Source organism: Callithrix jacchus, chromosome 5 (assembly GCF_049354715.1).
Source record: "Callithrix jacchus isolate 240 chromosome 5, calJac240_pri, whole genome shotgun sequence".
Lineage (NCBI taxonomy): Eukaryota > Metazoa > Chordata > Mammalia > Primates > Cebidae > Callithrix > Callithrix jacchus.
The window spans coordinates 66,373,674-66,387,055 of NC_133506.1; the positions used below are offsets into that span (position 1 = coordinate 66,373,674).

The 13,382-nt window shown below is 45.2% G+C and overlaps 1 protein-coding gene across 5 annotated transcripts in view; it reads right to left on the reverse strand.

The window, feature by feature from the left end:
* The window catches only part of RPA1 (replication protein A1), a 57,438-nt gene that overhangs the window by 11,869 nt on the left and 32,187 nt on the right, over positions 1 to 13,382 (reverse strand). For all 5 annotated transcript variants that reach the window (XM_035299400.3, XM_008996363.5, XM_017972205.4 and 2 more), the window contains 7 exons: positions 10,207 to 10,339; positions 8,393 to 8,495; positions 6,715 to 6,783; positions 6,380 to 6,572; positions 5,911 to 6,050; positions 5,382 to 5,530; positions 2,490 to 2,622 (listed from right to left, as the gene is read on the reverse strand). In XM_035299400.3, coding sequence (XP_035155291.1) covers positions 2,490 to 2,622; positions 5,382 to 5,530; positions 5,911 to 6,050; positions 6,380 to 6,572; positions 6,715 to 6,783; positions 8,393 to 8,495; positions 10,207 to 10,339 — 920 coding nt within the window. The remainder of the gene's footprint in view (positions 1 to 2,489; positions 2,623 to 5,381; positions 5,531 to 5,910; positions 6,051 to 6,379; positions 6,573 to 6,714; positions 6,784 to 8,392; positions 8,496 to 10,206; positions 10,340 to 13,382) is intronic.

Below are 13,382 nucleotides of genomic sequence, written 5' to 3' on the forward strand. Positions count from 1 at the left end.
CTACTGCTCAGAAAAAAAAATCCTTTCAAAATATTACTGCTCATTGGCAATGCACCTGTTCAACCGAGAGCTCTAATGAAGATGTACAGTACAAGGAGTTGAATACCATCTCCATAAATGCACCTGTTCACCTCAGAGTGCTAATGAAGATGTACAGTACAAGGAGATGAATACTGTCTTCATGCTTGATAACAACATCTATTCTAGAGCCCATGTAGATCAAGGAGCAATTTTGAGTTTTAAGTCTAAGAGACACATTTCATAAGGGTGATAGCTGCCATAGTGATTCCTCTGATGGATTTAGGCAAAGCAAATTGAAAACCTAAAAAGGATTCACCGTTCCAGATGCCATTAAGAACATTTGGCTGGGCAGTGGCTCACACCTGTAACCCCTGAACTTTGGGAGGCTGAAGCAGGGAGATTCCTTGAGCCCAGAAGTTTGAGATCAGCCTGGGCAACATGGCAAAACACTACAAAAAATGCAATAATTAGCCAGGTGTGATAGCACCTGTAGTCCCAGCTTGGGAGCCCAAGGAGTTTGAGACTGCAGTGAGCTGTGATAAAGCCACTGCACTCCAGTCTGGGTGACAGGAGCCCTGTCTCAAATTTAAATTAAAAAAAAAAAAAAGGAACATTCGTGATTCATGGGAGGTCGTCAAAATACCAACACCAGCAGGAGTTTGGAACAAGTTGATTCCAACCCTCACGGATGATATGAGGGTTTCAAGATGTCAGTGGAGGAGGGACCTGCAGATGTGATGAAAATAGCGAGAGAACTAGAATGACAGGAGCCTGAAGATGGGCCTGAATTGCTGTAATCTCAGGATCAAACTTCAACAGATGAGGAGCTGCTTCTTATGATGGGCAAAGAAAGTTGTTTCTTGAGAGGAAATCTCTTCCTGGTGAGGATGCTGAGAGAATTGTTGAAATGACAACAAAGGATTTAGAATATCACATAAGCTTAGTTGATACAGCAGTGACAGGACCTGAGAGGGATAGACTCTAATTTAAAAAAAAGTTCTACTGTGGGCAGAATGCTGTCCAAGAGCATCACAACCTATGGAGAAATCGTCTGTGAAAGGAAGAGCACCCTGGGTGGCAAATTTCACTGCTGTCTTAAGAAATTGCCAAAGACACCCCAGTGTTCAGCAACCATCACCGTGATCAACATTGAAACAAAACCCTTCACCAGCAAGAAGATTACGACTTACTGAAGGTTCAGATGATTGTTAGCATTTTTTAGCAATAAAGCTTTTTTTTTTTTAAGAGAAGGGGTCTCTCATGTTGCTCAGTTGACTGCCTGGGCTCAGGCAAACCACTTGCCCCGGCCTCTTGAGTAGCTGGGATTACAGAGAACCAAGAGTGGGTGTTCTCGTGACGGGACAACACAAACCATCCAGTGTTCAATTCTCGAGATGGTCTATAACAGCACTGCTGTAAGAGCTGCTGCTGATGACAGTGATGGATCCAGGTATACAGTGAAAATAGGACAGCAGGTATGTAACCTACACTGTGTGTTATGAAAGTACAAGAGCAGGGAGGGATTGCTATTTTAGGGAGCATAAAGGAGAAATAAATGATTTAAATTGAACTGCTGGCAGAATACAGGTTTAGATCAAGATAGAAGGAGGGTCATTAAATACAAACATGGAAAGGAAAGCTGCAACTAAAATTCAAATATCAGGGCCCATCCTTTCAGGGAGTGCTGGCAACCTTCAGCCTAGGAGATGTCAATATGCTGTATTCTAGTCAGGAACAGCACCCGCGAAACAGCCTGTCGGACACTGAGCCAGACGAATGCTCATCTCAAAAAACATCTTTCTGAGCCAGGCGCGGTGGCTCACGCCTGTAATCCCAGCACTTTGGGAGGCCGAGGCGGGTGGATCATGAGGTCAAGAGATCGAGACCATCCTGGTCAACATGGTGAAACCCCATCTCTACTAAAAATACAAAAAAACTAAGCTGAGCACGGTGGCACGTGCCTGTAATCCCAGCTACTCAGGAGGCTGAGGCAGGAGAATTGCCTGAACCCAGGAGGTGGAGGTTGTGGTGAGCCGAGATCACGCCATTGTACTCCAGCCTGGGTAACAAGAGTGAAACTCCATCTCAAAAAAAAAAAAAAATCTTTCTGATATGTGGGCACTTTAATTTGCAGGAATGATCACAGAAAAGAAACATGGACCCGAAGGCAGTTAACTTTACACCACAAAGCCGACTGTCACTCCCACATCAAGTCCGCTCCAAGAATTAATTCAGTCAAAGAGTTCTTCACTTTCCTGCCTCACGTCCCCTGAGGGTTAAAACACATGCCCATGAGCACCCCTGGCTACTTCACACTGGCCGTGATTCTCAGCCCCCACGGCATGCTCGGGGTCACAGCCCCAGGTAAGAATCACAGCTCCGACAACTGGTGTCAGCACCTGAGTTTCTCAATACACCCTTCTGTACCCTTCCCAGGCTTTGTGGAGAAAGTCAGGGGTGCTGGCTACCTTGTCGCCTTGGCCCAGGTTCTCTGATTTGACCTCATACAAGGTTTTCCAGTTGGTGCTGCTCCCTCCAAGTCCACCGCTCTTTAGATCAGAGATGGAGACGCCATCTAAGGCTTGTCCTTCTGAGTCAAACCTGAAAACATGAACAAAGAACGATGATGAGCACTTGATACACTTCTCGATGCATGACCTGTTTCTGCACGCCAGGCACAGGTTTCCCACCACCCGCCCAACTTTCACATAGCGCAGGGTCATATTGGCTGAACTTAGTATCTTCGGAATTATATGCTTTATTACATTTTTAAATTAAAAAAAAAAAACAATCTGTGACAGAGTTTCACTCTGTCACCCAAGCTGGAGTGCAATGATACAATCATGGCTCACAGCAGCTGTGACCTCCTGAGCTCAAGTGATCCTCCCACCTCAGCCCCGCTAAGTAGCTGGGACTACAGGTACCTGCCACCATGCCCAGGCCCATTAAAAAAAAATTTTTTTTTCAGAGATGGGGTGTTGCTATGTTGACCAGGCAAGTCTCAAAAACTCCTGGACTCAGGCAATCCTCCTCCCTCGGCCTCCCAAAGTGCTGGGATTACAGGGGGTGAGGCAGTGTTCCTGGCCCAAAGTCAGGTGAAGAAACTCAATGACCTTTCTTCTAATCTCAGTTGCTTTGATGCCCACCAGTAGTGAAGAGAATCAGTGCCAAAGTACCAAAGTATCTTTTCTTCAATTAGCTGGACCACCCCAGGCCTAAAATCAGAATCTGGGAAAGTCAACAACCAGTAAGCTATAAAGTAGCTGTCTGGTGTAGTCCTTTGGGCTACTAATGCTCATTTGCAGCAGGGAGCTGCGTTTTGATCATCACCGAATGTATCAGTGCGGAAAGGGACAGTTAATATACTGCGATAGCCTAGCAAAAAGGGTTTCCATAAAAGGCCTCCTATGCTCGATACAGAGGCCAAAAGTGGTGTTTTTGTTGTTGTTTTTGAGACAGTCTTGCTGTGTCACTCAGGTTGGAGTGCACTGGCACCGACTTGGCCCACTGCAACCTCCACCTCCTGGCAAGCCATTCTTGTGCATCAGCCTCCCAAGTAGCTGGGACTACAGGCATGCACCTTTTTTTGTATTTTTTTGTAGAGACGAGGTTTCACCATGTTGGCCAGGCTGGTCTTGAACTCCTGGCCTCAAGCAATTGCCCACTTTGGTCTCCCAAAGTGCTGAGATTACAGGCATGAGCCATCGTGCCTGGCCCAAAAGATTTTATAACCCAGAGCAATTTATCAGAAGGTATTACCCTTTTTCTTGTAGATTTACTTTTGCCAAAATGGAGGTTAATCTTATAGATTTACTTTTGCCAATATGTAGGTTAAATTATTATTAAAATTTATGGTGCTTCTTGATCATGTAACAACTGATATGAAGGAAACGAGGCCAAGGAGAAAGCAGCTCAGGAACACGGCGGTGCAGAAAGGAGCCAGCCTAAGACTAGAGGCAGGCCAAGCACCCGCCAAAGGTAGGTAACTAGAAGCTCACCATTCGAAGAACCGGTTCCTCACAAAGAGACCATCTCAAGAACGGATGTCACCCTATGCTGCAGACAGCCGCCTTCTCCTGTCAGGTAAGCGTCTAAATCCCCCACAGGGCACAGCAAAGGCCGTACGTCTGTTTCACCACCAGCAGCTACACCAGTTTATGGTTTCAAAGACTCCAAGGAACATGCACTCATCAGGAGTCAACAGAGCATGGAGACAGGCCACCCCCATCAAAATCCTGCATGGTCACAGCCAAGATCTAAACACCTCTAATCCCCGTCCAGGTAAAGTATGCACACTGAGCAGCCCTTTGATCAGTGCCAGGTTATTTGATTCTGGGGACAGCCGTGCTCCTTATGTTGACTGGGATCATGATTATTGACAAGTAAAATATGAAGACCTTCATGTGGGAATGCAGTTAACCTGGGGCCGAGTTCCACAGCCCAAAAGGAAATCAAGCAGTAAGACCAAAGCAATCTGCGGCTATTTCTGGTCAGACTGGGCCCTGCTTTCTACAATGCCAGCTATCACAACAGCTCAGTAGAGATGTATGGACTGTGCTCACGAGGGTGGCTTACGTGACATGAACATTCCACAACATGCTTCATGAAACTGGTCAAACACCAGTGCCACTGGTTCACATGACTCAAAGCAGAGGAGGAGTATGTAAAATGAACTCATTCTGTAGCTGCTTAAATCCTAAGACACAGCTGGAAACCGACACGCTAGCCCCGTGACTAGAGCTACAGGAGTTATTTCAGCTGGGCTAGTGAAAGCGCCTGCCTGACCACATCAATCCTTGCATACTGTGTTTCAGTTTCAAGTACTCTTTTAAGACCGAGTTTTAATGTCCTAAAAGGCTAGAGACAGTGAGGAGATTTTAACAGCCTCTTCTCATCCCCTGAGTGCTATGGGAATAACAATCTAATCCTAACAAAAAGCCTGTTGTTCTCACCACACTTTATCAGAGTCCAGTGAATACACACTGGAAGATGAGATCAGCACCAAACACTCGACAGAAAAAGAAAGCACATGCTCCCCCCACGCCACAGAGGCCTGGAGTGTGAACCCTGGAAAGAAAGACGCCTCAGCACCTGCCACGCGCTCGTTGGCAGGACCGAGGTTAGCAGGCAGCACCACATTCTAATCGCCTCCTGGGACTCTCTGGTTCGTGATGTGATTCCAGGTTTGTCAGCTCAAGGGTTTTAAAGCCATCTTCTCAGAAGGTAAAACGCCTCCAAGAAACGAATGCACCACTCACTTCCCTAACAAAGACTTCTGCTTGGCAGAGGCTCACACATGGTAACCAGCTCTCCTCAAACCCAGTCTCAAACAGCCCTTTGTTTCACCTCACGAAACCTACCATCCACGAAGCTTATAGGCCTCTGGGATGTCAGGATTCACGATGATGGTGCTGGAAGACAACACAGAGAGGCTCCGTCCACCGAAATCTGAGACTCTGGCTCCTTTGATAGCCAGCACAGGCTGTCTGGAACCATCAAATTTATCAGCCTGTAAAACAAACACCAGACATACACACGTGTCACTCGCAGGAAGAACACAGAAGGTTTTTATAGAAAACAAGGCAAACAGTCAATAGTGAGTGAATGTAATCAATGTACATAGAATCTACACAAGACAGACTTCACACATAACGATCTTCTCAAAGACACATCAAACTAGCACTACTTTCCCAGAGTTAGGGGGAGGAGCATTTGCCTCCGTAAAGCTTGAATCACAGCAAATCTCACAGAAGATAAAGGATTTCAAATATTTGCCAGACAGCACGGCCCTTCCCATCTACACGGCCAAAGCCCCCAACTCATAGGACAAGACCACCTGCTCCCCCAGGAGCTCCTCCCGTGCGCGCTGACAGCTCCGCCCTCACTTACATCTTCCCCCCACAGTGTAGCAGTCACCACCTTCCCCGACGTGTCCATCAAGTAGATATTCCTCTTAGCAACCTCTCTGTTGTTAGACCTCACTGTGATTTTCGTGGCATCTTCATAGCTCTTGCAGATCCCAATTATGTCTGAAACACACCCACAACGTGTTAGCAGGAGACCGTCAGGGCTCCAGCTGAAGGGGATGGGAGGGTGAATGGCAGGCACTGGGGTCTGACACCGCCCCGGACACTGCACAGGAGCACCATCCCCCACGCTGCACAGGAACACCACTCCGGACACTACACAGAAGCACTGCCCTGGACACTGCACAGGAGCATCGCCCCCCACGCTGCACAGGAGCACCGACTCGGACACTGCACAGGAATACCACTCCCCACGCTGCACAGGAATACCGCCCTGGACACTGCACAGAATACCACTCATCACTGCTGTTCCTTCCCATACACCAACTTACCGACAAGTGAGTCTTTAGACTTGCTCTCTAGGTTATCAATCCCTGTGAAATCAAACTGAACGGTAGGCAAGTGATGATCATCTTCACAGGGCATGACGGAAGTCTCATTATTGAAGGTCATCTCATAGTCATTTTTAACAGCTGTGAATTGTTTGTTAGCAATCTTCAGGGTGCCCTTTGAGAAATAATACACCTGCAAAGGAGGCCAAGCCACAGAACTTCAGACTGTCATCAAATTGGACAAGAAACCCTGGTCTGCCACCACACAACCCTCCACTGGACCACAGTCCTCTCATCCTCAGTGAGTGTCGGCCCCAAAGCCGACACTACTATACCTTGTTCACTTCAATGAGGGGAAAGAACTTGTCCACTTGCTCATTGAAAGCCGTAGCTCTGATTTCAGCCTGTGGAAGCACGTGAGAGCAGTTAGGACTGTGGGATTCAACTTCAAGCCTGACCAGTGAAACATAGGCCACCTCAGCATCAAAATGGCATCTTCAGAGCAGTGAGACACAAAGGGGACCCAGAGAGGGCTCCAGACATCCCAGAAACCCGCATTTTATAGTCACACATTCAAGTCATTAGCCTGCTGAAAAAAGAATTTCAATTGCTGGTCCCATAGTCATGCTGCATTAACCTCAAGTGAGACACTGAGAACTGAACGAAAGGGTAGTGTCGAGTGGAGTATTCTGACGATAAAAACCAAACCACGCTGACCACTGAGTGACACAACTGGAGCCCACAGCAGGCTGCTGCTGGGATGACTCCCGCTTCCCCCAGTGCCTTCTCAGTGACAATCACTCCATGCTCGGGAGCCACTGCCACAAATGTCACAGTAAGTCATGTTTTCAAGTTGCCTGTGATCTGATTTTCACTTTTGCTTTTCTTTCAGCCAAAATGCTATAGGTGGACAAGAAACTTAAATGATTGAAACTGTAGCCAACCTTTAGAGCAGTAATGTGTTTAAAAAAAAGGTTCTAATATTGATTCTGCCACCACACAGTCAAACATTTTGGGTGTTATACCATCCTTCCTCCCACCCCCAAAAAATCTATTTTTTTCTCTGCCTTTGGGAGTTTGAACAAACAGGAAATATGTGGCAGTTTGATTTAGACATCATTATATTATTATTTCTATTTTTTTTGAGATGGAGTCTTGCTCTGTTGCCCAGGCTGGAGTGCAGTCATGCAATCTTAGCTTGCTGCAACCTCTGCCTCCTGAATTCAAGTGATTCTTCTACCTCAGTATCCCAAGTAGCTGGGACTACAGGCATGTGCCACAAAGCCCAGCTAATTTTTGTAGTTTTAGCACAGACAGGGTTTCACTATGTTGACCATGCTGGTCTCGACCTCCTGACCCCAAGTAATCTGCCCACCTCGGCCTCCCAAAGTGTTGGGATTACAGGCATGAGCCAGCATGCCCAGACAGTTTTTGCATTTTTAGTACAGATGGAGTTTCACTATGTTGGACAGGCTGGTCTAAAACTCCTGAAATGGACAGATTAACAGCTATCAAGACTGTCATGATTCTATGGCATAGGAATTCGATCTCATTGTCGTGGTTTTATTTAGTTTAAATAAAGCAAGTAAGAGAATCTCCACAGTCAGAACCCATTTCCCACAAAACCACTCCCGTATCAAGGTCACAACTGTGTGTCTTCTGCTGTGGCCGGAAGCTCCACTCTGTGCATGAGCAGGTATCACCTCCCAGGGCCTCGATGGAGCCTGCCAGCAAATCAGACAGTCTCCAGTTTCTCCTGCCCAAGAGGCTACTTAGACATTTAGAAAACTACTTTCTACTGCTATAAACACTGTCATTTAAGATCAAAGATTTTTTTATGACCTTTAACCCTCCACTCCAGACAGCATCAAAGGACCAGGTCAGAGGGAGAAGCACAAAACAGTCGCGCTTCTCTCTGGCCTACTGTTCTTCTTTGCCCCTTCGGCCCACAGAGCTGAGGCTTTTGTTTCTCTGAGTCCACGACTCTCACTTCCCCACTTGGCAAATACTCACACTTTCATCAACTAGTTCTAGAGAGAACAGCTTCCCTTCTCCTCGGGAGTTGCTCCAGGTACGGATCTGACTTTTGTTGGTGACACGAGCACAAATCGTCCACCTAAAAACCAAATCCATTATATTAGTGTTTGGAGTCTTACTTGGAAAAGATCAAGTGAGAAATCATCTTCCTACAGCCTTTCTCATCTTACACATATTCCATTTTCCAACCTGTATTTTAATCCAGCTAATTAAAACCCGAAGATGACACATGGGTTTGACAGTTTACAGAATAAGCAAATAGTAAAACATACAAGGTGATTTAACACTAACTAATTCTCCTGTCAAACAAGTAAATTTATAAACTCTCTCCCTTCTCCAAAAAGCATCTCCAAGGCAACAATATCCCCTTAATGAAAGGTTCTAAGCTAGAAAATACAGTAACACCAGCAATTATATTTTACCAGAGTTTTCAATTATGGGAACTGATATAACTGGTGTCAGACTTCCCTCTCATTTCTTGCGCACATGGAATATAAATACAAAATGTTGGCCGGCCATCCATAAACCATACTGTGGCAGCAGGACCTTACAGAGAGGCCGCAAGGAGAGGAGCCCAAAGATCTGAGTTCCACTTCTGGTGCCCTCCTGAACACCTCAACCAGGCACACAGGCACCTCATTTCACAGGAAGAAATTTCTTTCCTATATTACAAAGTATTGAGGAATAGAGACATATCTGAAAGAATTCTGAAAAAAAGAACTCTAATTTTTAACTATGCAAATTATTTGTTTATTTTTTTGAGAAGGAATCTGACTGTCACCCAGGCTGAAGTGCATTGGCACAATCTCAGCTCACCACAACCTGTATCTCCTGGGTTCAAGCGATTCTTCTGCCTCCGCCTCCCGAGTAGCTGGGATTACAAGGCATGCACCACCACACCTGGCTAATTTTTGTATTTTTAGTATAGACAGGGTTTTATAATGTTGGCCAGGCAGATTCCGAACTCCCAAAATCAGTTTATCCACCCGCCTTGGCCTCCCAAAGTGCCCAGCTACAAATTAATTTTTAGTGTAAAAAAGTCATATAAAAGAAATATATATCTGGGGTATGTTAATGTGGTTAATACAAATAGTGCAGATTATTTTAGCCAACTAAACCAAAGGCGAAGTAACCTGTTTACAGGAGAAGATGAAAGGCCTTCAGATACATTTATTTTTACTGCTAAGACTATCAACTGATTAAGCATTAAATATTTTTAATTTCAAATTCTTTCAAAATGAATGAAACCCCACAGGCCATGGCAGATTGCTATTTTTGCTCTACTTTCCAGTAAGAGAGTTAAAGGGTTACCACAATCTGTCCCCCTCTCCTCCTCACGAAACAAAGAGAGTAAACCCAGGCTAGGTGTGGTGGCTCACACCTGTCATTCCAGCACTTTGGAAGGCAGAGGCGGGTGGATCATGAGGTTAGGAGTTCAAGACCAGCCTGGCCAAGATGGTGAAACCCCGTCTCTACTAAAATACAAAAAAAGCTGGGCATGCTGGTGGGCACCTGTAATCCAGTTACTCGGGAGGCTGAGGCAGAACCACTGCAACCCCTGGGAGGTGGGGGTTGCGGTGAGCTGCGATTGCACCACTGTACTCACTCCAGCCTGGGGGAAGAAGAGAAACTCCGTCTCAAAAAAAAAAAAAAAAAAGAGAAAAAGAAAAAGAGTAAACTCATTCTATTTGGAGGTGACCCTGAGGATCAAGCATGAATAAACTCAAGAGTTCACAGTGACTTCTCTATTTCATATGTACACCTGGAACTTATCCTATGCAACAACTCACTTGGACTGGTAAGGGGTGAGGCTGGCAATGGGTACCACTTTGGCTTGTGTTCCCCCGGAAGTGCTGGACAGGCTGGGACCTCCAGCTTTTCCAAACGTCTTTGATGCACCATAAGCCTTAGGAAGAGTGGAACCTTTAAAAACAAACACAAACGAAAAGGAGTATCATTATTCTACTTAACTTTTTTATAGTAAGCTTTACAATAACTCTAAATTACTGAGGTGCCACCAGTGAAATTATAAAACATGACAGGCAAAGCTTTTCCTTTTTAGTATGCAAGAGATATGCAGATCAAATAGACAGTGAGGCTGGAGGCTAGAAAAGCAATCTAGAATGAAGGCTGTGCACACAGAAGTTCACTGTTACATTTGCTCACGTCAGCCCCGAGGTCAAGGTAATAGTGGTAACGAATCCAGACACTGCTCTTTCTGAAGGCTGCCCTCCTAAACACTTCTCTTGCCTCAACGGGCAAGGTAACAGGTCAGAAGAAGAAAATCAACTTTCTTAACTGGTAAAACTAATGGCAAGGCACTCATCACATGAGAAGAAAAGCAGGGGGACAGGACAGGACGTGAGGGATCTATCACAAAGAGATCGCCTCCAAATCCCCAGGCAGCTCCCAGGCTTCAACGAGGCCAGAGGACCAGAGGCTAGCACGGAGCCCATGCGGCTGAGTCTAGTCGGGTACAAAGAGGGCAAGAGTCAGTTTTTGGTCAAGACACGTAAGTGGGTGACCACAAAGACCCTTCTGCCTCCTTATCCAAACCTAAGCAGCTGCCCTGCACTGGGAAAGAACCGGGAATTGGAGCGTTTGAGCAGATGAGTTCTTCTATATGCACCGTGTATCTGCAAAACTTCAACCTCTGAAATCAGAAAATACAATTCAGTTGAGTGACTTCACGTCCTCTATATGAAAACATCTCTTCAGAATAGAATTTGGCTGAAAGTATCAATACACTATCTATCTAGTATTTATTTACTGAGTTTCCACAGCCTGTGCTACATCCTTCGAGACATTCATAGTAATTAGTAAAAAACATACACAGGAGTGTTCCAGATCCTAAAGTTCTCTATTCTAACTGGGGAATCGAGAGAGGTCATTACACACAACAGTAATTATCTCAAGACTGTGTAAGGAAACACACGTATTTGTAGAGTATGTGTGTATACTCATAATATATAATTTTATAAAACACGCACAAGCATCCATCCATTCATCCAATTTTTTCATGCTGGGTAGCTTCCCCTCAGTACAAATCCAGTTCATTTTCTTTCACTACGTAGTTTAGGAACATTCACTGACTTTCATTTTTTTGAGACATGGTCTTGCTCTGTCCCCCAGGCTGGCATGCAGTGGCACGATCATAGCTCACTGCAGCCTCAAACTCCTGAGCTCAAACGATTCTCCCACCTCAGCTTCTTGAGTAGTTGGGACTATAGGCAGGCACCACCATGCCCAGCTAATTCTTAAACAGTTTTTTCTTACAGAGATGAGATCTCTGTTGTCCATGCTGGTGTCAAACTCCTGGGCTCAAGCAATCCTCCTGCCCTGGCCTCCCAAAGTGCTAGGATTACAGGTGTGAGCCACTGAGCCCAGCCCCAACTTTTAAAAATAAATTTTAATATAAGGTAAAGCTAGACAACCAGAAACATAATTCTGTGGAGGGAGGGAGATGAATAATGTACTGTTTGTACATCAGCCTAAGTAAGGAATTGATTATTTACCACTTTAGAGCGTCTATTTCACCACTCTCTTCAACAGTATCTATCTTTTTCTTTTTGAGTCAGAGTCTTGCTCTGTTGCCCAGACTAGAGGGCACGGGTACAAACTCAGATCACTGCAACCTCTGCCTCCCGGATTCAAATGATTCTCATGCCTCAGCCTCCTGAGTAGCTGGAATTAGAGGCACATGCCATCATGCCTGGTTCATTTTTGTATTTTTAGTAGAGATGGAGTTTCACCATGTTGGCCAGGCTGGTCTCAAACTCCTGACCTCAAGTGATCCACTCACCTCAGCCTCCCACAGTACTGGGATTACAGGCGTGAGCCACCGTGCTGGCCCAGAGTATATAATTTGAGAGTTGTGTATAAATAGATCCACTTATAAAAGGAGAGAGAGAGCGGGGGGGGAGGGAGAGAGAGAGAGATACTGCAAGGTGCATTTAAAACAGCAAAGACCAATGGTGGAAAAGTCCTGAAAATTTCACAGAAACATTAGTGACGTCTTAACCTTGCTTTTCTTAGAACCTTAACACTGAAAAATAGAAACTAATAGTTGAGGGGAGGAGAGAAGGTGTATGTGAAGCTGTGACAGAAAAAAGGACCTCTAAAAATAAATCCAACCGCATTCTACAAATCAAAATTTTCAATGGTGACTTCTCAGATCAAGAGGTTCCTTTACTTTAGGCCAGAAAGTAAACAAAAGGATTCCATTAGGGCCGTTCGGGACCTGCTGCAGAGAAAAGTAAAAAAGATTTCTCATCCATGAGACTGAGGAGCAGAACCTATGACCAACAGAAATGATACTGTCTTCAAGCAAACGAGAAACGCCCATGAGGGCTCCCAGTGGGACAGCTGGAGAGGTGAGCCAGATGTAAGACAGCGAGAACCTAAAGGGAATGCAAATGCACACAAAGTCAGAGGGTATCAAACCCAAAGATGAGAAAAACTAAGAAACTACCTGATAAACTACTAACAGAGAAGAATAGAGCATTTTTATTTTTTTAAAAGGCTGACGTGTCTTTAAAAGACATTAAGTATCTTTAAAAGACAATCTTTGGCTGGACACTGTGGCTCACGCCTGTAATCCCAGCACTTTGAGAGGCTTAAGATGGAGGACTGCTTGAGGCCAGGAGTTTCAGACCAGCCAGGGCAACATAGTAAGACACCATTTCCACAAAAAAAATTAGCCAGGCATGGTGGCATGTGCCTATAGTACCAGCTACTTGGGAGGTTAAGGCTGCAGTGTGCTGTGATGGTACCACTGCATTCCATCCAGCCTGGGTGACAGAGCGAGACCCTGCCTCAGAAAAACAAACAAAAAGATAATCTTTAGTCATTTTTTCAGTCACATACTGTACAATATGAATCGGAATTAATTATTTGCAAAACATAGCCTGTAATGAATGGCATTTTGAAAACTCCTGTTAGTCCCAGATTCAATTTCAAAACATTA